Below are 23,157 nucleotides of genomic sequence, written 5' to 3' on the forward strand. Positions count from 1 at the left end.
TATCTGTGATGATCACCTTCGGGATTCCGAATCGACATATGATATTTGAGTGGACAAAATCGACCACAACTTTCTTGGTCACTGATTTGAATGTCTTGGCCTCAACCCATTTGGTAAAATAATCAATAGCTACCAGAATGAACCTGTGCCCATTGGATGCTGCCGGCTCAATTGGTCCAATCACATCCATGCCCCAGGCAACGAAGGGCCATGGTGCCGACATTGTGTGCAACTCGGATGGTGGAGAATGAATCAAATCTCCGTGTATTTGGCATTGATGACACTTGCGCACAAAACTGATACAATCTCGCTCCATGGTAAGCCAATAGTAACCAGCTCGGAGGATTTTCTTTGCCAACACATATCCACTCATGTGGGGTCCGCAAACTCCTGAATGTACTTCAGACATGACAGTTGTAGCTTGTCTGGCATCTATGCATCTTAATAATCCAAGATCTGGTGTTCTTTTATACAAAACTCCTCCGCTTAAGAAGAATCCATTTGCCAATCGCCTAATGGTCCTCTTTTGATCTCCTGTGGCTTGTGCGGGATATATCCCCATCCTGATATACTCCTTGATGTCGTGGAACCATGGTTCACCATCAAATTCTTCTTCGACCATATTGCAATAAGCGTGCTGATCGTGGACTTGAATATGTATCGGATCTACATAAACTTTGTCCGGATGGTGCAACATTGATGCCAGGGTAGCCAATGCATCGGCAACCTCATTATGGATTCTTGGAATATGTTGGAATTCCACTGATTGAAACCGCTGACAAAGATCATGTAGACATTGTCGGTATGGTATGAGCTTCAAGTCTCGGGTTTCCCATTCTCCTTGAATTTGATGTACCAAAAGATCCGAATCTCCCATGACTAAGATTTCTCGGATACCCATGTCGGCGGCTAGCCTTAACCCCAAAATGCAAGCTTCATATTCAGCCATATTATTGGTGCAATAAAATCGCAATTGAGCCGTAACAGGATAGTGATGCCCTGTTTCAGAAATGATTACAGCTCCTATCCCGACTCCTTTCATGTTAGCAGCTCCATCAAAGAAAAGTTTCTAGCCAGGCTTTTCAATTCGCTCCACCTCGTCGATATGCATTGTTTCTTCATCAGGAAAATAAGTTTTCAACGGCTCATATTCCTCATCGACCGGGTTTTCGGCTAAATAATCGGCCAGTGCTTGAGCCTTCATTGCAGTTCGAGTCACATAGATGATGTCGAATTCTGTGAGCAATATCTGCCACTTTGCAAGTCTTCCTGTTGGCATAGGCTTTTGAAAAATGTATTTCAATGGATCCAACCGAGAAATGAGGTAAGTAGTGTAGGATGACAAATAGTGTTTCAATTTTTGAGCTACCCATGTTAGGGCACAACATGTCTTTTCCAGATGAGTATACTTAACCTCATAAGCTGTGAACTTCTTGCTAAGGTAGTAGATGGCCTGTTCTTTTCTGCCAGTGAGGTCATGTTGCCCCAATACACAACCAAATGAATTTTCCAAAACCGTCAAGTAAAGAATCAAAGGTCTTCCTGGCTCTGGCGGGACCAACACGGGTGGGTTTGACAAGTACCCTTTTATCTTATCGAACGCTTCTTGACACTCATCGGTCCATTTGACCGCAGCATCCTTTTTAACAATTTGAAAATTGGCTCACAGGTTGTTGTGAGCTGAGCAATAAACCTGCTGATGTAATTTAACCTTCCCAACAAACTCATTACTTCAGTTTTGTTCCTTGGAGGTGGCAATTCTTGGATGGCTTTGATTTTTGATGGGTCTAGCTCGATGCCTCGCCGACTGACTATGAATCCCAGCAACTTTCCAGATGGAACTCCAAATGCGCATTTGGCAGGGTTAAGCTTGAGGTTGTACCTGCGAAGTCTTAAGAAGAACTTCCTCAAATCCCCAACGTGGTCGGCCTGATGCTTTGATTTTATGATCACATCGTCCACGTATACCTCAATCTCCTTGTGTATCATATCATGAAACACTGTGGTCATTGCTCTCATATAGGTTGCTCCGGCGTTCTTTAAATCGAATGGCATTACCCGGTAGCAATAAGTTTCCCATGGTGTGATGAATGCCGTCTTTTCTGCATCTTCTTCATCCATTAGAATTTGATGATACCCGGCATAACAATCCACGAAAGACCCTATATCATGCTTGGCACAATTATCGATCAAAATATGGATATTGGGTAATGGGAAATTATCCTTTGGACTTGCTTTGTTGAGATTGCGGTAGTCGACGCATACTCTAATTTTGCCGTCTTTCTTTGGTACAGGAACGATATTAGCCAGCCAAACAGGATATCGAGTGACTCGAATGACCTTTGCTTCCAATTGTTTGGTGATTTCTTCCTTAATTCTCACACTCATATCAGGCTTGAATTTTCTCAGCCTCTGCTTGACAGGAGGCACCGTTGGATCGGTGGGCAATTTGTGAACCACTAAATCAGTGCTCAGGCCCGGCATGTCGTCATACGACCATGCAAAAACATCTTTGAATTCTATGAGTGCTTTAATTAACTCTTCTCGGATCTTTGGTTCGAGATGGACACTTATTTTAGTTTCCCGAATATTACTCGTGTCCCCTATATTGATGTCCTCGGTATCACTCAGGTTAGGTTTGATTTTTTCCTCAAAGTGAATTAACTCTTTACTAATCTCTTCAAAAACCTCATCTTCATCATATTCTGATTCATAATCACAATATATTTCTTGAATTATTACTTCGGAACCAGATTGATTTTTAAGACTGGGCTGAGGATTCCTCATGCATGCCATATCACTAGAGCCAGCGTAAAAAGAACTGTACAGGAAAGAAGAAAAAGAAAAGAAAACTATCAGGAATGATAATAAAAAGGAAACTGCTTTTTATTGGATGATGAAAGATAACAAGGTTTTGCACACTTCAAACAAACTGTAAGATAAGCTTTGGGATTACAACCCTGAAGTAACCCAAACAAACTGAAAGAAAATCAAAATAAACTACCAAGACTCCTTTCGAATGGGGAGAGGAGTGGCTTTCCAATTATTAAGCTTTGTTTCTGGCCCAACGAATTGAACTTCTGCGTTGCTACACCCTTCTCCGCTTTCCAACATATTCACATCATCAAACAATTTTTCGAATCTTTCAATTAATTCTTTCTCAGGATTGACCCGGGATTTAGGAATTGTTGTTATCGGGCGATTTCTAGCACCGGTCTTGACAAAAGATTTTGGCAGATGTGGGACTGGTTTTGGAAGATCCCATGCCTTATGTTTCAACTTTCTGGCCTTTATCACGTCATTTATGGTGGGTATGAACCACAAACCGAATGTTCCCCAATTCTCGGGGAGAGATATTGGTTGTATAATTCCTTGCAAAGATAAGCCCAGGCCTTTGCCGGGTATAAAACCATTCTTTAACATTTCATAAGCTATCATGACTGATGCAGAGGATATCTTTGGATTCGGAAGGTATTTCCCCTCTGGAATTTTCTCTACCGACACTGTGTCGGATACTTGGTATACCCATGGTCCCTGGTCATTTTCTGTTCCCTCGACCGGTACAATGGTACTGCTGCGAGCATTTAAACTTTCTTCCCCATGCACAACTATTTCTTGATGATCCCATTCAAACTTGACAACCTGATGTAGTGTTGACGGGACTGCTTTAGCAGCATGGATCCATGGTCGGCCCAACAACAAGTTGTAAGAGACAGTTATGTCCAACACTTGAAATTCCATTGTGAATTCAACTGGCCCTATTGTTAGTTCCAACACTATGTCGCCAAATGAATCTCTGCTTCCACCGTCAAACCCCCGTACGCAGATACTATTCTTCTGGATCCTCTCCTCTTTAATTTTTAATTTGCTTAAAGTGGAGAGAGGGCAGATATTTGCACTTGACCCATTGTCAACCAATACCCGGGTTACTACGGAGTTTTCACATTTCACGGTGAGGTAAAGAGCTCTGTTGTGCTCAGTACCTTCCACAGGTAATTCATCATCAGCAAATGTAATTCTGTTTGTCTCAAAGATTCTGTTGGCTATTCTTCCTAAATGATTTACGGAGATCTTTTCAGGAACATGAGCCTCATTCAGGATTTTCATCAAAGCCAGACGGTGCTCCTCTGAATGAATCAGTAATGACAACAATGAAATTTGAGCGGGCGTCTTCTTTAATTGATCCATAACAGAATAATCATGAAGTTTCATTTTTCTTAAAAACTCTTCTGCCTCTTCTTCCGTCACAGCTCTCTTTATTGGTGTTGGATTGTTTTTAGTTTTTCTTAACTCTTCGGGAGTAAAACATCTTCCCGAACGAGTCAAGCCTTGCACCTCACACACTTCTTCCTTGACTTCTTTTCCCTTGTACATTACAGTCACCCGTTCATAGTTCCATGGGATGGCTTTGTTGTTGATGATTGGCAGCTGAATTACAGGTGCAATAATAACTCGATCTGTACGTGCTCCTTCCACAATTACGACGGGTTTGTTAGCAACCCCTGGTACTATCACCTTTGTCCTCTCTTGTTTTGCGGCAACTTTGTTCGATGATCCCTCATCGACTATCATAGACGGTTCACCACCATTCTTGTTATGCTTAGACACCGGCTTCTCCTCCATTAACTGCTTATCTGGCTTGGTTTCATGAGACTTGATCATCATGACAGTTTGTGACGGCTTCTTTGTCTCCCCATCAGCTTGTATGATTTCTATCATATTAGCCTCTTGATGGGCTGGCATTGGATTTCTATTGATATTTGGAGCTTCGGGGGTTTGAACCTCGATTTTATTAGTATCAATCAGCTCTTGTATTGCATTTTTCAAATGCCAACATTTCTCCGTATCATGGCCTGGTGCACCGGAGCAATATTCACAGCTAATGGTGTAATCCAGATTCTTTGGAGGAGGATTGGGTAGCTTGGATTGTATTGGTCTCAGCATGTCTAGCTGTCTCAGCCTGTGGAACAGACTAGTGTAAGACTCTCCCAATGGAGTGTAAGTTTTCTTTTTCTGTTCCCTTTCTCCCCTGAATGCTGGCCTAGGCCTGAAACCTGGTCCGGGATAGGCTCGTGGGTAAGTATTTGGTGTGACAGGAGCACGCCAATTGGTGTGAACAGGTGGCTGATTGTATGCTTGAGCATGGTTAATGGAAAAATGAGGCTCTGAAGGGTGATAGTAGTGTTGGGATGAATCATGGTGGTAAGCTGATTGGCGAGGTCGTTGTTGATTATAGTAAAGCGGTGAACCTCTGGGTCCCGGCCAAATTCCTGAATCAACTACCGCTGCTTCCTCCCTCTTCTTTCTTCCGATTCCTCCTACCCCGCCTTGAATAGCTTGAGTAGTTGCCTTAATTGCTGAATAGCTCATAATTTTATTTGTTTTGAGGCCTTCTTCCACCATACCTCCCATCTTCACCACTTCGTTGAATGATTTCCCAACTGCTGAAACCAGATGGGCATAGTAAGTTGGTTCCAAGGCTTTGAGGAAGTAGTCTACCATTTCATTCTCCTTCATAGGAGGATCCACTCGTGCTGCCTGTTCTCTCCACCGAAAACCATACTCTCTGAAACTTTCATTGTGTTTCTTCTCAAATTTTGTCAAAGATAATCGATCTGGGATGATTTCCAGATTGTATTGGAAATGGTATGTGAATGCCTGTGCCAGGTCATCCCAGGTGTACCATCTCCCATGGTCCTGGCGTGTATACCACTCCAAAGCTGATCCGCTTAAACTTTGACTGAAGTAAGCCATCAATAATTCATCCTTTCCCCCAGCTCCTCGCATCTTGCTACAGAAACCCCTTAAGTGGGCTACTGGGTCGCCGTGCCCGTTGTATAGGTCAAATTTGGGCATCTTGAAGCCAACTGGTAATTGTACATTGGGGAATAAGCACAAATCTTTGTATGCTACACTGACTTGCCCACCTAATCCTCGCATGTCTCTGAACGATTGTTCTAAACTCTTGACCTTCCTGAACATCTCTTCTTGTTCAGCATTTTTGGCTGGCTTGTCAATTTCGGTTGGGAGATCAAAACGAGGAGCAGTTGAATTAATTTCGGAGGCTTTGAGGGTGGGCTCCGGGGGTAATATTGGTTGTCCTGGGCCTGGAATGTAGGCTCACTAGGAGATTTGTGAAATGTAGCAGGGGGAGGTGCTATGAAAATAGGAGTCATAGGTGGAGGAAAGTATGGAACTGGTTTCGGAGGTGGAGACTGTGGTGTCTAAGAGGTGGTGCCTCGGTAGTGCTGGTAAATGGGGAAATTTGGGGATAATTCAGTGGTAATATTATCCTGAGTGTGGGTCATTGATGGAGCAGGGTTATTTGGGTAAGATGGGGGTAACTGTCCTGTAGACCAGGCTTGGTACATCTCAGCCATTTGCTGCTTGAGTTTAAACATCTCTTCTTTCATTTTCCTGACATCCATCTCCTCTAGCTCCATACCTGTGTCAACATCTGGGATAGACATACTTTCGGGTATTGGTCCTTTTGATCTTGTGTGATAGTGATAATATGCCAGTATACTCTTTAGAGAAACTAACTGCTTGAATTCTGGAAATGAACAAACTTGTTAGTTTTGAGAGTTTAACACATATATAATCACACGTTGAGATGCAATGCTCCTAGACAAATAATCCCTTTCTATTATGCATTTGCTCGGCTGCTTGTGTCGTCCCAGCTTTCTTGAAATTTTTATTGTTATTCACTTTTATTTATTATATATATCTTTTATCGTGGTGGTCGAATCTTAGAGAGATTGCCTACGTATCATGCCCTTATATGAATCAGACCTTGCGTAGTTCGGACTAAAGGCAATCACTTTTATTCATTATACAAAGATGGAATTACATTTGAAAACTTTAAGAAAATGTCTTGAAACACACACACTTAAATCAAAATAAAAGATACAATTCTTAACATCTCACAACGTGCCCCACTTTCCACTTGTGTTGTATATTATTAGACTATTTGCTCAATGTGGAGCTTGACCTGGATGACCTCCCAGCGTACGATACATCCTTTCCAACTCCATTGCTAGATGACGGGCAAAAGTGGGTGCATGCTCTGTAAACCTTTCATAATCCATTCCTTGGCAGTTTATATAACTTTGAGAGGTGTAGACTGCTAAGTCGTGGATTTGTGCCCTGAAATCCTGGAGACGTTGGTCTTGGTTCTGCAATTGCTGCTGGCGAGTGGTGGCTATATCTCTGACACGATTTTCCTGATCTAGAGATGATTCTAATAGAGCTCGGAATCTGGCCTGCTCTAATCTTGCTTGCGCTCTTTCCCTGTCGAGGTTTGCTTGTTGATGTTCTCTGTTGCATCTTCTTGCCTCTTCTAGTTGTGCACGAAGCTGGTCTTCTGATCGCATCCAATGGTCTTTTTCCTTCTTGAATTGTGCCCTGTCTTTTCCGGATTGCCTATCTTGGCGTTCCTTATTAGATCTGGCTTCTTCGTTTAATTGTTGGATCCTTTCTTTTGCTTTGCTCAATGCCCTTTCGTTTTCCGCAAGAATGGAATCATAATCTTGCATTCTTTCAAAGAGATTGGCGATGGTTTTTTGATCCTTCCAGCTCCTCTTTGGCGTTTCAGAAACTCTTTTCATTTTTTGGAATCGAGCATGAAGATTTTCATTCTCACAAGCTAGACTCTTCTTCTCGCCTTCGGCTTCTTGTGCTTGCAAATCTTTCTCCAAACTGAGGCTTCTCAGATTTTCTTTTAGGGCATGGATAGTTGCTTTGTACCCTTTTTCCTTTTCTCCCCAGATCAACCGCTCTTGGATTTTATCATTGAAGTTTTGAACATGGGGTCTTTTTGTTGGCCTTCTTAGCTCAGGCTCTGGTACATCATCCACGCGAGACCGTTTTTCAAACCACCTTGCATATCCAGGATTTATCTCACCCTTTGTAGTGTCTGGGACTTGAGTATCACTTTTTAAGTATCGACATCCATTCCACATCTGCTGAAGTAGAGCCTCGGGAATAGTGGCTTCTGGGTGTAATTCGATTACTTGCATACTCAAATCTTCATCATCAGGAACTACTTGATATCTCCCTAGTTGCCTTAAGACTCTTAGTGGCGCATACGGCTGAATGCTTCTCAATCCCAATAGTAGTAGATAACTATTTGAGGTTGACATGTGTATTACTTCCCTCATCGGGAGCCATCCCAAAGTCCATTCAATCTGATTTGCCGTTAAAGCCTTTAGATGAGATACCCATGCTTCTATCCCTTCTGGAGCCTGATAATTTTTTGTTCTTTCCTCATAGCTCTCGATGCAATTATCATTGTTTGACCCATACTGTATGATCTTGGGCTGTTGTTGGAGATGTTCCATCACCCACATTTGCAACAAAATTTTGCATCCTTCGAAGACTTTTGCTCCTGATTTACATAAAGTCAAAGCCCGATAAATATCTGATAGAATGATGGGGATAAGGGTGTGATTTTCTTTGGTGGTGAGGATTTGCACAACTTTCGCGGTGCGAATATCAATTGTTCGCTCTTTGTTTGGGAAGACCATGACTCCTAGAAAAGCCACCATGAAGGCAAAGCGACGGTGAATCTGCCAAGTGTCTTTGTTTTGCTTGTTAGTAAGGCCTTTCTCATGAATTTCGAACCCATCTGACTTTCCGAACCTTGAATACAAAAAGTTGAAGGAACAACATCCATTGATGACATTGTTTTTCCTGATTTGACTGCTGATGTTCAGAAGACCGAAGAATCGATGTACCGAAGGAGCCTTTGTGAATATCAAGCTTTGATTTCTTAGACTTCCGTCAAAACCAGCATAGCCAGCTATCTCCTCTAATGTAGGAGTAAGCTCGAAGTCAGAGAAACGAAAAACATTGTGAACAGGGTCCCAGAAAGTTACTAACGCCGCAATCAGATCATCACGGGGTTTAACTTTCATAATGTCCGTGAGATTTCCCAAATGCTTGACGACCCATTTTTGACCATCTTCGCCTAAATCATACCACCACATTTGAAGCTGAAATAGAAATTCTTCTGTACTCGTGGATGAGGGGCTTTGTGTGGTGCTCATTTTGTATCTGAAATTTAATTTTAATAAAGTCAAAACTTATTTTTGAAAATTTTAAACTAAAAAAAATTATTTTATTTATTAAATATCTTTGTTTCAAGATTTAAAACTATTTTTTTTTTTGAATTTTTTTTTTAAAATAACAACCCATTTTATTCCTCTCTTCTTACCATGATTTTATTTAAGCTGGTCAACAAGCATGTTCGAGGCAAATGAATGCACAAGTAACAAGTAGGATGCATCATGATGGTCTTTTTATTTTGGGTTCACCTGTCCTAGACAGACCCAACCCCTGTGTTGAGTCTCCAAGGCCAAATGCATATGATGCAAATATTCGTTCCTACTAGGGATCCGGTACATGGCTGAGTTATTCTAAGTGTAAAACCTGAGGTTGATTGCTCTAAACCTGGCTTACCCAAACAGACAGTTTGAGCCCAAGCGGGGGCAACGTACCGGGAGCACGAAAGTCTGCCCGGCCTAGTTACTTGTCCCAACTCCGTCTTATTTGGTATGACTTTAACAGAAAGGTGGGTCATGCGCACGTCTACACCATAAATTCAGAAGACTTAGAAAGAAGGGGGTTTCGTAGCAATTGTATATATTCACAATTCAAATAATATTAAAGCGGTAAAAAGCAACATTTAGCATATTAGCTTATAAACAGTTGAAAATTATATAGTAAATAAAGCCAATTAACACAGATATTTTAAGCTCGAATTCTTTAAACCCTGAACCAATGGTTCTGGGTTACAGTTTACACTGTAAAATCCCCAGCAGAGTCGCCAGAGCTGTCGCACCTCCTTTTTACCGCGCCCGCGGGGCGCGTGGAGAGTTTTCTCCAATTGAAGGACAGTCGAAACGGGATTTATTTAATTATTTCAGAGTCGCCACCTGGGAATTTTAAGGCGTCCCAAGTCACCAATTTTAATCCCTGAATCGAGGAGCATATGACTCTGTTTATTATTCCGCGAACCAGAAATCCTGAATAAGGAATTCTGTTAATTCGGAAGAAGGTGTTAGGCATTTCCGAATTCCGTGGTTCTAGCACGGTCGCTTAACTGTTTTTATTATTGGCTTAATTATCTTGATTTTACTAAATACGTTTTTATTGCATGATTTTACTACCGCTTTTTACTTATTGTTTACAATTATATGGACGAATTACGCGTACGTATATTCGTATTATATACTTTTTATAATTACCGGGGATCGTGCCACGCGTACGTGTACACAATAAAATTGTCCATGTTATAGATTTTATAAAAAATATATGTTCGAAATTTAAAATAAAATCAGGAACATCATCACCCTTTTTATTTAGATAATGAACTGCACACCTTGGGTTATATGAAATTATTTTGACATCCGCGGAGAAATCATTTTTATTAAAATATTTGCTCGAAATTGCGCGTACGCATAATCCGAATTAGCTTTTTTTTAAATATAATCAGGGTGCGCGAACGCATCCCTGATTGCGCAAAATCTTTGTTAATAGTATTATGGCCTTTTTCCCCAGATTGTTTATTATATCATGAGAAATCTACATTTAAGATACCCTTGAATTCTTGAAAAAAGAACTTGCAATTTATTAAATGTTGCCCGTCGATTATAATTTCCGGATATAAATTATATTCAGCCAGACTATTTAAATTCAAAGAAAAGCGTAAAAATATGATTAACACTATTTTCGGCAAATACAACATATATATCTATATGCCCAATAATGAATTGTATATGAAATTAAAAACGATTTATAAAGGGAAGAATATTTTTCAAGAACTTTTATTACTTCTATTTAGTGCAAGTCCTATTTCTAATTGTCATTGATGTAAAGTGTTGTAATTTGTATATCTCATCTTATTCTCATATACTTGCTTTTAATCTAATAGGCCTAATTATTTATTTAGGATGGTAAATAGGCATCAAATTGATAAGAGAGGGAATTATTATACAAATTGATTAACAACATTGCCTTACATGCAACATATTTGTATGTCTTGAAACATTCATAGCATTTTAACATCATAATGAGCCATAACAACTCAACTTACCATCCACTAATGGTTCTATAGATACCTGCTATCTTATACATGAAAATAATACCAACACCATTTTTACCTTATTTAACAATAGATATTACTAGTGTAGTTTTCTTGATACTTCTACATTACTCCTTACTTAGCTAACAACAAAAAATTAAATAATGGCCAACATTCATGCCATATTCCCTACCTTGACAATTTAATTATATCTTCCGCTAATGAAAATTTAGAAATTAACCTTATTACAACATTTCGAGCAACTTCAAGAAATGACATTTAATTTACAGCCGTTACGTCAAAATATACTACTATTAAACCAACACGAAACAAAGCTGAAATTTAAATTAATGAACTTGAGCGAATAGAAGACAGAATTACAATTCAAGCTTCATTTTGTCATGTTGAAGCTCTTCACAACATGAGTTTTAAGAATATGTACCTGGAAATGAAGGTAAAAGGAGTAAATTTCAGCGATAATAGCAGCAGCAAAATACCGGCAGAATGTACCAGTAACACAGCAAGTCCGAACAAGACCCGTTAACCCAAATGTACAGTGATAGAAACTTGAGAGAAAATTTCAGATTTAAACCGAACACTATCCACAAACAAACAACGGATAGATTCTAGAAAAATAACATTTCAGATTTCAGCTTCTTTCCTCTATCTGTTTTAGATTCCTGTTTCTGATTTTTGTTTCTGCTTTTGTATCTGTTTCAGGTTGTGGGTGTATGTGTGAATGTTCTCTTTTCTATTTCTTTTTCTGTTCTCTTCCTCTCTTTCCTTTCTGTTTTTTTTTAAATCTGCCCTTTTTTTTTTCTCTTTAAAAGTCTGAGTCCCCTAAATCAGTCCCCATTCCCCTCTATTTATACAGGGCTGTCCTATATTCTTCTAGTGCTGAATGGACCCTTTTCTCCTTTTAAAATCAGAAAGTTTTCCATTCTGCATGCGCGCCTAAGTCCAATTCTGGCATCATCCAAAACTCATTCCGGAGCCGTTTACCCAAAAGTCAAATTCCGAACCGTATCCTTCTTCTGGGATAGACGTCATAACTGCTTTAGAGAAACTACGATAGTTATCTTGTAGTTTATCATCCTAACAACTTAAACAACATACAAGCAAGCTTAAGCACAATTAGTAGGTTGTTATACTCACCTTAACCAGTGGCAACAACTTGGAATTTCAGCCAAACACATCCCAAAACAATCCTCAATGACAATATAACCTCAAAGAGGTGTTGTTCTTCACTAGAACTAAGTTTTGATGTTGAAATATGGTGTAATCACTTTGGAATCACTTCAAATCCTTGTGGTATCTGTTTAGAAGGGTTAGGAGAAGTTTGGAGACGAAGTTGAGTTGAAAATGAGTTAAAAATAGGCGTCCAAATCGTTTATAAAGTGAAGTAGGTCGACCATCGCCGATGTGGGTCCCATTGGGAGCTGCTTGCGCGATCTCGCGGAAACGTGGATATCTCTCTACTCCAATGTCGTATCGATGAATGGTTTAATATGTTAGAAGCTAGACTTGTAGATATTCAATTTGGTAGGTATATCACCCCATAATTACAATTATATTTGGATAAAAGCTCAGCTATATTTGACATAATTTTCAGCAAATTTATGAATGTAACTTTTGATGACCTTTGCTAACTTTTGTTCCACAACTTGTTTGCCTTCAAAAAGTAGCAAATGACTATCATACGACTAAAATAACTCATAGAGTAACCTCCTTATCATGTTAATAACTCTAGTCTCACCTCAAAGTACATGTTATAATATTCCAAACTTGTCGACTTTCGACGAAACTTATTTTCTTCAATTGGTTTGGCTTATAAGCTTTCCAACCTTCTTGGTACTCGTTATTCATGATATTAAATATTTGTAACCTCCAAGGTATCATGATAATCTTATTTTATATGCTTCCAAATATAATTTTATTTCTAAGCTTACATCAATTGACTTACGGCGTACCCTCACGTACGAAAACATGGGGTGTAACATCATTCCCCCCTTTGGAACATTCGTCCTCGAATGTTGACTGATGCACTTATCCGTCCCTTAATCAATAGCTCTTATGAATACTTTAATATTGTTTTTTCCATATAAGGAGTTGTTCGATGAATAAATCCAAAGGCTAGGGCATTCCCCCCTTTAGACCTCTTTCTCACACCACGACTTGTGGTCGAAATTCTTCCAATCTCGTAACTATTTCTACATTCTTTCATGCAGTCTGCACGATTCTGACCTTGTATGTGCGCCTATGCAACTCTTTTCTCCCTTTCCCTCAGCTTTTATCCAATCTCTAAACCTCACTTTGGGAATATATACAGAACTTGACAAGCTGTCCCTCTGGGCATCTATAGGTGTATTGAAGTTCTTCACTTGTACTTTGTCGAACTTACGACTATTGATATATATTGTTTCATGGCCTTAGTTATCTATGCTTATGGTTTTACTACAACTAGGTAGGTCATATTATACCATAACTCTTACTTCGGTTTATTATTAGCGAGGTCTGCCACCCAACTCCAGGTTACACTCTCACCGCTTATCCTATATGTATAAATCTAAGCCATTTAATGCTTTTTTATTACTGTTCATCTAAAGAATGGCATCATAATCTCCTGTCATACTTTGGAACTTTTATCCATCTATTATTGATTTACCTTAATGTTAATTTATAATCCCCCACTGATAACTTGAAACCTGTTACGTAAAACATTATCACTAGGGCTCACGTGTTATTGGGGAACATCTTGAGTGGTTTTCCTGATCCACCTAGGGATAATACTATACTTCAATAAACGTATTTTATAGCATCCCAATGTGATCCATCTTATGAGGGTATTCTAATCCCGTGCAATTCATGAAATCCCTTTCTCGTTAAATCATTATGCAATTAAAGGCTTAAACGTCATCCACTTTATCTATCACAATTACACCCTTATTCTATTACCAGGGCAGCATTCCATATCTTCTAAATGCACCTAGTCTTAGACTCCTCTGAGTTCATTCAGGCTGTACCGAGCTTTCAATAACTTACAGAAGCCATAAGCTCTCTTGTTTTGATGGGTTTAATCCTGAAACCTTACCTATTCTTGTCACCATCTCACTCACATTTTCTTATCCTTACTCCTATGTACCTAAAACCTTGTCGCTCTATGATATTTTATCTTGCGACCTACACATATCTATATATATTACTCGCAACCTTCCTTTAACTTGCTAGCACCATAGAATTCATTTCGTGCCTTCTCAGTTTTCTTTAAATGTAAGCAATTACTTTTTCTGGTCGTTCTGCCACTTGTTGCATGGATACTTGGCTTATCTTAGTACCCACGAATATTGGAATTCCTTGTAACTCATATGATCTCAGATATACTTTTGATTGTTTTTTCTTCCTATTCATTAGCTACTATAGGTGCCACTTTCTTATGGAGTGCATCCATTGTAGTGAGACTGTTGTTACCAGACCAATTCTTCTTCAAGTTAATATGCTTAGGTTGAAGGCTTCTCCCTTGTTTCCTCAGCTAGTCTTTCGTGGTAGTACTTAGGGGAGATCCTCTGACTCCTGTAAAGATACAACCTTATTACACCGTATACCCAAAGAAATTTTTGGTGTTCTCACTCGCCTATAATTATCTTTAGTTACTTACCTCCGTGACCTTGTGCTCGTAAGGTTTCTTCTAAACTGAAATTTTTGACTGTCTCCCTAGTGGCACTATCTTTTATTTCTGTAACACTTATACGGTACCTTTAATTACCCCAACTCCTATTTGAATATTTCTCAATGATCATGATGTCCGATATGCGAGACTGAATTCACTATGTTGGGGTTCACTACGTTTATCTTGCATGATCTGCTGATTTGTCTATATCCTCTTGTCTAGTCATAACTAGGCTCTTCCTCAATCAATACTAACTACACGTTGGTCCATTCTCATATCTATATTTTACGTAATGTCTCTTGGGTTATGTCTTTTGTCTCAACTTACCTCTCGCATGGACTCTTTATGTGTCAAGTGTTCATTCGCACTTATTTATCAATAACATCCTGGGCAGGAAACCTTACTGCCTCTCCTCGGCATCGTGCTTGCATAATCTTCTGGAGTTGTATCATATCTGTAGATTTGAATAAATGCAACCTCACCCCTTTTGCTTCTTTTTTTTTACCACATTCTTCCTTTACTATTCCATAGTTACCTAAACCACATATCTCCGACTTAATACCATATCACACCATCTTGTCCCTTTAGGGGAGTACTAACATTTAATGCTATGAAAGTTTTACCAATAAATATTTTACCTCTTTATCTTTGGCGTATTTTCACGGACACTTTCTTGCCTTGGGGTAACCCTTCTGTACCCGCGATAATTGAATTTCTTACGCACGAAGGTGACACCAAGTGTAACTGACACACTTAATCCCTTAAGCTTAACTCTACTCACAGTGCTTGCTTTAGGGAAGCATCTTCCTGAATGGCCTTTAAAGGTTATTCTTTTATTGTCCATTCTATTACTGTTGGAACGCGATCACTGAAATTATCATGATGTCGACTATTATCAAATCCTCCGGTCCCTAATTCATGTTCGGTTTTATCTTCTTTACTAGACCATACTAATTTCTATTACTACATGGGGTCTAAGTTTGCCTTCTAGTAATCACGTTGGACTCACCAACTCATTTCTCGAATTGAGGATACGACCTTTGGCCTATACTCTATTATTGTCTCAAGGCCTGTCACCTCTTGTCTTTTCCTTCACTTGACTATAGACTCTATCATCGTGTTATATTTTGATTTACTGTTATCACTTATTTATCACATCTTACTCATAATACTTCATTTACTCTCTTCTTATTCTCCAGCTAATATTTCTATTTATCACCTTATTCTAAAAACTTCAACAAAACGTTCTTTCACTTTTAGCTCCCCTTGCTTCATCTCATTGGCTCTTCGGGACACCTAACATTCTCTATCCTTTTTTTACTAGGGACTGGAATCATACTAAGGTAAATATTTATCCCTTCTAGGATTCCAGTGCCTATCTTCTGAATTTTATGAACATGCTAGTATTCATGTCTGACTGTACTATTCTAGAGTGAACCATCCGGGTGTCTCACAAGGAGAATTATTACCACGTTGCACTATCCTTTGAAAATGCTAGCTAATGATAACAATCCATCCACAATTTTGGGTTACTCTAACCTCAACTTTATCTTGATCTCCCATCCTTCTCTTAAACTATATTTGTTAGCTCCCATAGGGTATAATTTAGATGGGTGTGGTCAATTGTATATATCTTTGTTACTGTTGAAAGTAACTCAAAATGTTTATACTTCTCTGCTTGAATTGTAAATACTGATAATCTTCATTAACTGGGACGTCATATCCTTCTTCATGGAATTCATGTCTCAGTTTAGAGATTGATGATACACCTTTATGAAAGCTTATAAGTTTTCATGTGTAAACCCGACCGATGAATTTTGTATCCGATACATAAAATAAGTTAAGCGAAAGTCTAAAGGAAATAATTAATAAATTAAATCGTCAGTAATTTAATTTAATTGATTAGTATCTAAATCTTAACATGGGGAGTTAAATAAGATTTAATGGATGAATTTCGAAATTGAATAAGGAGTGCAATTACGGATTTTTAGTGGAATAATTCGTAATTAATTATGGTGGATATTAATTTCAAAAATTATAAATTAATTCCATAATTGGAAGCCTTGTTAATTAAATTTTGTGGTCCCTGCTGTGCCTAAATAATAGGAAATAAAGGAATTCTTTTTCTGGTGGAAAATAAAACCTAACAGGTTTTGGAAAATGGTTTTAACCCTTAAAACTTGTGCTATAAATACATAAGATTTTCCACCTAGATGAGGGGAGAAAAAGGGGACCGAAATTTTCAGCCTATTTTCCTAGAAATTTCGCCCCTACGAAATTACTATTTTCGGGTATTATTTGGGTAATACAGTAGAAGACCGTGAAATATTCGGAGATCGTGATCGTGCGGGTGATTAAGATTTCATTGCGCTGCTGTGGAATTGGAGCTCACGTAATAGAGAAGTTTTGTTCACGCTTCAAGAGATAACCCATGAAATTCCGTTTATACTAATTGTCTAGATTACATGTGATTTTGATATTAGGATTGCTTCCGCTGCTTATTATAATCCATCAAACTATAAAACATCAAATACAGCTAAAAAATTTCCAGCTAATTCCAATGTTGATCTTTCGACCTTTTCCCCTTCTTTCCTTTACATGACTTGGACAAAAGTTTAATGCTTCATTTTTTCTGAATATAAAGGAGCAGGAAAGGAAGTTGTCGAGTTGGACATGCAAATGTAATTTGTTCATAGGTATATTTAAAAAGCTTTTCGAAAGAAGTAGACTTGTCTAAAATTTTTTTCTAGAATAAACAAAGTCTTAAAGATCAAGTTTTAAACTTAATTTTACGAGGGGATAGTGGTATGGACAAAAGAGTAATAATCAAAACCCATCTTTTTCCTATGTTATTATTAAATTATAATTAATTAGCATATATGTTCACCTCAATTTATCACTCTATCGTGTCATTTTATGTGACATTATTTTACTAGGTATGAAGTTGAAGAAAAAAGAAAGATTTGTACAACTGATAGTTTTAGATATGCCATGACATTTTATGCGAACTATAAAAGTTTGTCATTAAGGACATAATAAAAAATTTAAGGTGAATTATTTTAAAACTTTAAAAGTTATAATTTTTTCAAACAAACTAAAAATAAAATACTGCCACATAAATTGAAATGGAAGGAATACCTTATAGTTTTGCTATAACCATCAAATACAAGTAAATTTTACCATAAGATTATGCCGTTTACTCTTTGCTTGAATTGTAAACTACTTTTGAATACTTTAAGTGATCTTATCCTGATTTTAAGCAGCCCATTACCCTTTGTTTCCCATTATCTCATTAAATTAAAATCCATTAACAAACCACTTTCACCCCTCTATTATATCATATTACCCTTACTGTTTTATCCCAGAAATGTCCAGATTTACTGTTTTCTACTGGTATTACTGCCTTAAATTCAGCATCTTAACAATACAGATTTTAAAATCTGTATAAGCCTGATTATTAATCTGATTTAAGACAGCTACAACCAATCCTAAAGTTTGGACTGAATCCTGACTAAGAATGTAACCTCCTAACACAATTACATCTAATCAACATTTGTAGAATCATACTGAATTCAGAACCAATCATCATAACAACATATTACACTGAGTTCAGTAAACTGAGCTTTAACTTTGAACAAAAATCAAACAAACACAGGAGCATTGTCAATATACTGACAATGCCCTGAAACTCACTGATTCAGAAATCAACATATACACACCATTGACAAACTTTCTGATTTATTAAACAAGAATCAATAAATTGGGAAGAACTAATTAACTGATTTCAATGATGATAATCAACTCTAAACAGATAAACAGGGTATTACAAACATCATTTCAGAAGCAAGATTCACAATACAACTAATCGACGAACTTAATCGAGTCGATTACACACATTGTACATAATCACAATTAACAGAAACAATTCACATTTGGAATCAAGTAGACGGGTAGGGGACAGTATAACAAAATTGACTAGAAAATTATGAAAAATTAAACAAACTAATGAAACGAATATAGAATACACGTAGAACATACATAAGCAACAGAAAATTACCTCTGAGCCTTCAAATTCAACCGGACTCAACTCAACTTGGATTTGAACTTTGTTTGAAATCAAACAGACCTTAGTCGAAGTATTTTCTACTGAAAATACTTTGACTAAGGTCGATTAAACCTCAATCTTTGCCAGGATTGGAAATTTAGGGTTTCAGATCTTGGATTTTAAATCCGAACACTTCTGGGTAGGTTCGAGGGGAACCAACAATGACACACGGGTGGGGGTAGCCTAGGGGTCATTTGGTGTCAGTTTAGAACAGATCTGAGTTTGTTCTTGTTTGGTCCGAATCTTCAAAAGAAGATTCGAGAAGCTCGGAACTGATTCGAGCCAAACAAACATCAGATCCATAACAAGGCATGCTAGGGGGTACTATGGTGTTATTTTGGAAGCCATTGGAAAGGTTGGAGTTTTCAGACCCACCTTCGATTTAGTATTCGAAGAGTTGGGGTCTGATTCGAAGGAAACTAAGGTTAGATCTGTGTAGAGGATGTTCAGGGGATTCTCCGCCGGGTTTCAGGCGGTGGGATCCTAGGGCGGCTAGGGTTAGGGGTGAGTTTTGGAAGGGACGATGAACAGGGAAGGAGGGGGGTGTTTGGCTAGGGGGTCGGGGTAAGGGTTTGGGCCTTATATAGGGGTGGGGTGGATTGATGCTGACCGTTAGATCTAGTAGGATGAAAGGTCAGGATTTACTCACTTAACCAAACGATGTCGTTTGGTTTAAGCTGGGGGACGGGTTGGACCGGGTATCGGATCGGGTAAGGATTGTGGGTTAAGGTTCGTGGGATCTCAGCCGTTGGTTGGCTTTGATCCAACGGTCTCTGCTAAACTACGACCAAACGATGTCGTTTTGACTCGTTTGAATTGGACCGGTACCTGGGTTGCCTGGATTGGGCTGGGGGGGGGGTAATTTAGTTTTGGGCCTGGATTTTAATCCAGGTCCGATTCTATTTCTACAATTTATTTTATTTTATTTTATTTTATTATTTATCATTAAAAAATCCTAATAAAAATTATAAAACAATTTTAATCTTACACAAAAATATTAATTACTTTATAACAACTATTTAACACATAGTCAAAACATTAATCACACAGTAACATATTTAAAAATAGAATGAATGCATATTTTTGTGATTTTATTTAAATTATCTTTCAAATGCATAATTAAATCCTATATGCATGCAACATGTATTTTATTTTAATTTTCATTTTATTATGACAAAGTAAACATTTACGGACATAACACAAATATTTAACACCACGCAAATTCAAAAACTACACAGTAAAAGAAATTTATTTTATTTTTTGATTTATTTTGGAGTAGTTTTTGTTAAGGCAAAAATCACGTGCTCACAAAAAGCAGTATAGTACTGCATTTAACTTTAACGGCTAACTTTTCGTTAAAGTAAAATGCAGTATTATACTGCGTTTTATGTATTTATGTAACTTTTTTTTAACAGTAGAAACGTATTTTGTGCCATTATTGGCACTATTTAAGTTTTGGACTTAGCTTTATCAATCAAAAAGGTTTCAATAGAGGTCAGAATGTTAGGCATTTGCAAACATTTTCAAAAGTTTCATTCAAGACTTTAAGAATCAGAACATTTTCCTTTTTAAAATTTCCAACCAAAAGAAACGTTGGTTTTAAGTTGGAACAACTTCTTTCCAAATTGCAAGAACAGAAACGTTCCCTCTCAAACATTTCAAGGGAACACTGATTTTGTTCCAAAATTTTAAGAACCAGAAACAAATTTCGTCCGTGAATCCTTAAGGACCAGAGGCAAAGTTCGTTTAATCATGAAGGTTTTCCAACGAAATATTATACGGAGTTTTCCCTACTCCAAGTATGTTAAGGCTAAGTGTTTTCTTCATTTTAGCATGATATCATAATTACACAAGTTTGATAACGAGACATAAAGAAAAATTCGTATCCCGGAATTTACGTATGTTTTGCTAGTCTCGCAAATTACTTATATTTTCCTAGTTTTGTGAGTTACCATATTCTTCTTATTGGGACTGCATATTCAGTTAAATATTTCCTTCTTCCGGTCAATAGAGCAAAGAGTTTACATATATACAGTATTAAAAGTATTTTCATTACCAACGAGCTATAATCGATGGACATGCCTTTATTGGGCAACATCTGATCAGATGGTAAGTTATATACCGAGCCTGATGTGGCTGAGCGCCTATGAGCGAGCCCAGTTGTTCGAGATACAAAGCCTAGTATGGTCGAGCACTTATGAGCAAGCCCACTACGGCAGAGCAGATATATATGTATATCGAGCCTTCTAGGGACGGACAACTATTTTACTCACTATATTGAGAGAATTGAGTCGATATCAGCGGATGAGCATATCTTCAGATTTTCTATGACTCCCAGTTGTTTTCAGTTATTATATTATCAGTTCAGTTTCAGCTTCAATATATTGCCTTACATACACGGTACATTATTTCGTACTGACGTCCTTTCTGGGGGCGCTGTATTTCATGCGTGTAGGTTCGGACATACAGACGAGTAGACCTTCTTAGTAGGTGTATGCCCGAGTTCAGCCTTATCGGTAAGCTCCCCGTCTTTCGGAGTTGCCGAGTCTAGCAGTTTGGAGTACATCTTGTGCATTTATGTAGATAGGTTAAGGGTAGGTCGGGGCCTTGTTCCGATCACAGTACATCTATCAGTAGAGGTTTGTAGATATATCCTGTCAGTTAGTGCAGTATATTGGGCTTGTAGGCCCTATGCGTATATTTTGTTGGCTTTTCAGTTGTAGTAATTATGACGGCCTTGCCGGCCCAGCTTTATGTTAACGTTTAGTCAGCGTTAGTCTCTATTCAATTTTATAATTTGCATCGCACATTATCTTGCAATGTGGCCCATGTCTAAAATATGACATTACATGTTCAGAGTCTCTTAGTCACCAGTGGTATGCAAGGATAGGTGAGGCACTGGGTGCCGGTCTCGCCCCCAGGCTCGGGGCTTGACAAAAATGGTATCATAGTAGTTCTGTCCTAGGGAGTCTACAAGCCGTGTCTAGTAGGGTCTTGTTTATAGATGTGTGGTGCACCACATTATATAAGCAGGGGACTACATGTATTTAGGAGTTGGTTACCCTTCTTTCAAATTTAAATCGTGCTGTATCACTGAGTTATAAGAAATTTGAGTTAATCTAACGTTTTGACGTTTGCATGCACAGATGACGGTAACTAGGAAGGCTATAGACAGAGGAGAGAAACAACAGTAGGTGAGGGGACCAGCGGGGTACCCCCAGTTGATGGGGCCCAATCGGAGTCATAGGGAGAGACCCCTACCCCGCGATTACCGGCTCCTCTGCCACCTGAGATCCCTAGGGAGACCGCACATCCAGTTCCCCCTTTGCTTCCATCAAATCAGGACTTGAGGAATGCGGTGCATTTGTTGGCACAGTTGGTAGCTACCCAGTAACAGGCTAGGGCATCCACTAGTGCAGGACCTTCTGAGGGATCTAGGAGTTCAAGGGTCCGAGAGTTTATTGCTTTGAATCCCCCAGAGTTCACGGGGACAGATCAGAGGGAGGACCCGCAGGATTTCATAGATCAACTTCATAGGATCTTTCGGGTTATGCATGCCACGGAGAAAGAGGCAGTTGAGTTAGCAGCTTTTCGACTCCGAGATATAGCCATCCTTTGGTATGAGGGATGGGAAAGGTCTAGGGGATGTGATGCACCTCCTGCTATTTGGGAGAATTTTCCAGATGCCTTACTTGACCATTACCTACCGCGAGAGATCCGACAGGCCCGACTCGATCAGTTTCTAGCCCTCAAGCAGGGCAATATGAGTGTTCGAGAGTATAGTCTCCATTTTGACTCATTGGCCAAATATGCACCATCCATAGTTGCTACTATGCAGGACAGGATCCACATGTTTATAGAAGGGTTGGCCCCAGAGTTGACCGATGCATGTGCCACTGCTGCATTACAGGATAGTATGGATATCTCCCGGATTCAGGCATTTGCTCAGAATATAGAGAGAGGTAGGCATCGGCAGCAGAGTACGGAGAGGACTAAGTCAGGGCAGCATAAGAGGATGAGATTATCCAGATCTTAGAAGTAGTCTCATGGTATTTACAGGCCCCAATACTTCAAACAACCACCTAGACCTCCGCCACCTCAGCTACAAGGTTACAGGCATGACCGCTATACTTAGTCAAGACCAGGTGAGAGCTCCCAGGCATCAAGCTTGCAGCGACAACGAGGTTCAAGATAGACAGGGTTGTTTCTGGCACGATGTGCCATATGTGATTGAGGACACTTAGGCCAATGCCGAGCTGGTTCTGATGCTTGTTATACATGTGAACGTTCGGGGCATAAAAT

At 38.8% G+C, this 23,157-nt stretch overlaps 1 protein-coding gene across 1 annotated transcript; it reads left to right on the forward strand.

The window, feature by feature from the left end:
- The first annotated feature begins 22,405 nt into the window (after nucleotides 1-22,405).
- LOC138871057 (uncharacterized) lies at nucleotides 22,406-22,891 on the forward strand. The gene has a single exon (XM_070148908.1). The coding sequence runs from the start codon at nucleotides 22,406-22,408 to the stop codon at nucleotides 22,889-22,891; it is 486 nt and encodes a 161-aa protein (XP_070005009.1).
- The last annotated feature ends 266 nt before the right edge of the window (nucleotides 22,892-23,157 follow it).

This window comes from Nicotiana sylvestris, chromosome 6 (genome assembly GCF_000393655.2).
Source record: "Nicotiana sylvestris chromosome 6, ASM39365v2, whole genome shotgun sequence".
NCBI classification, from domain to species: domain Eukaryota; kingdom Viridiplantae; phylum Streptophyta; class Magnoliopsida; order Solanales; family Solanaceae; genus Nicotiana; species Nicotiana sylvestris.

What these genes read in the sequence shown, in the direction of transcription:
- LOC138871057 (XM_070148908.1), top strand. Translation starts at nt 22,406, where the DNA reads ATGCATGCCACGGAGAAAGAGGCAGTTGAGTTAGCAGCTTTTCGACTC.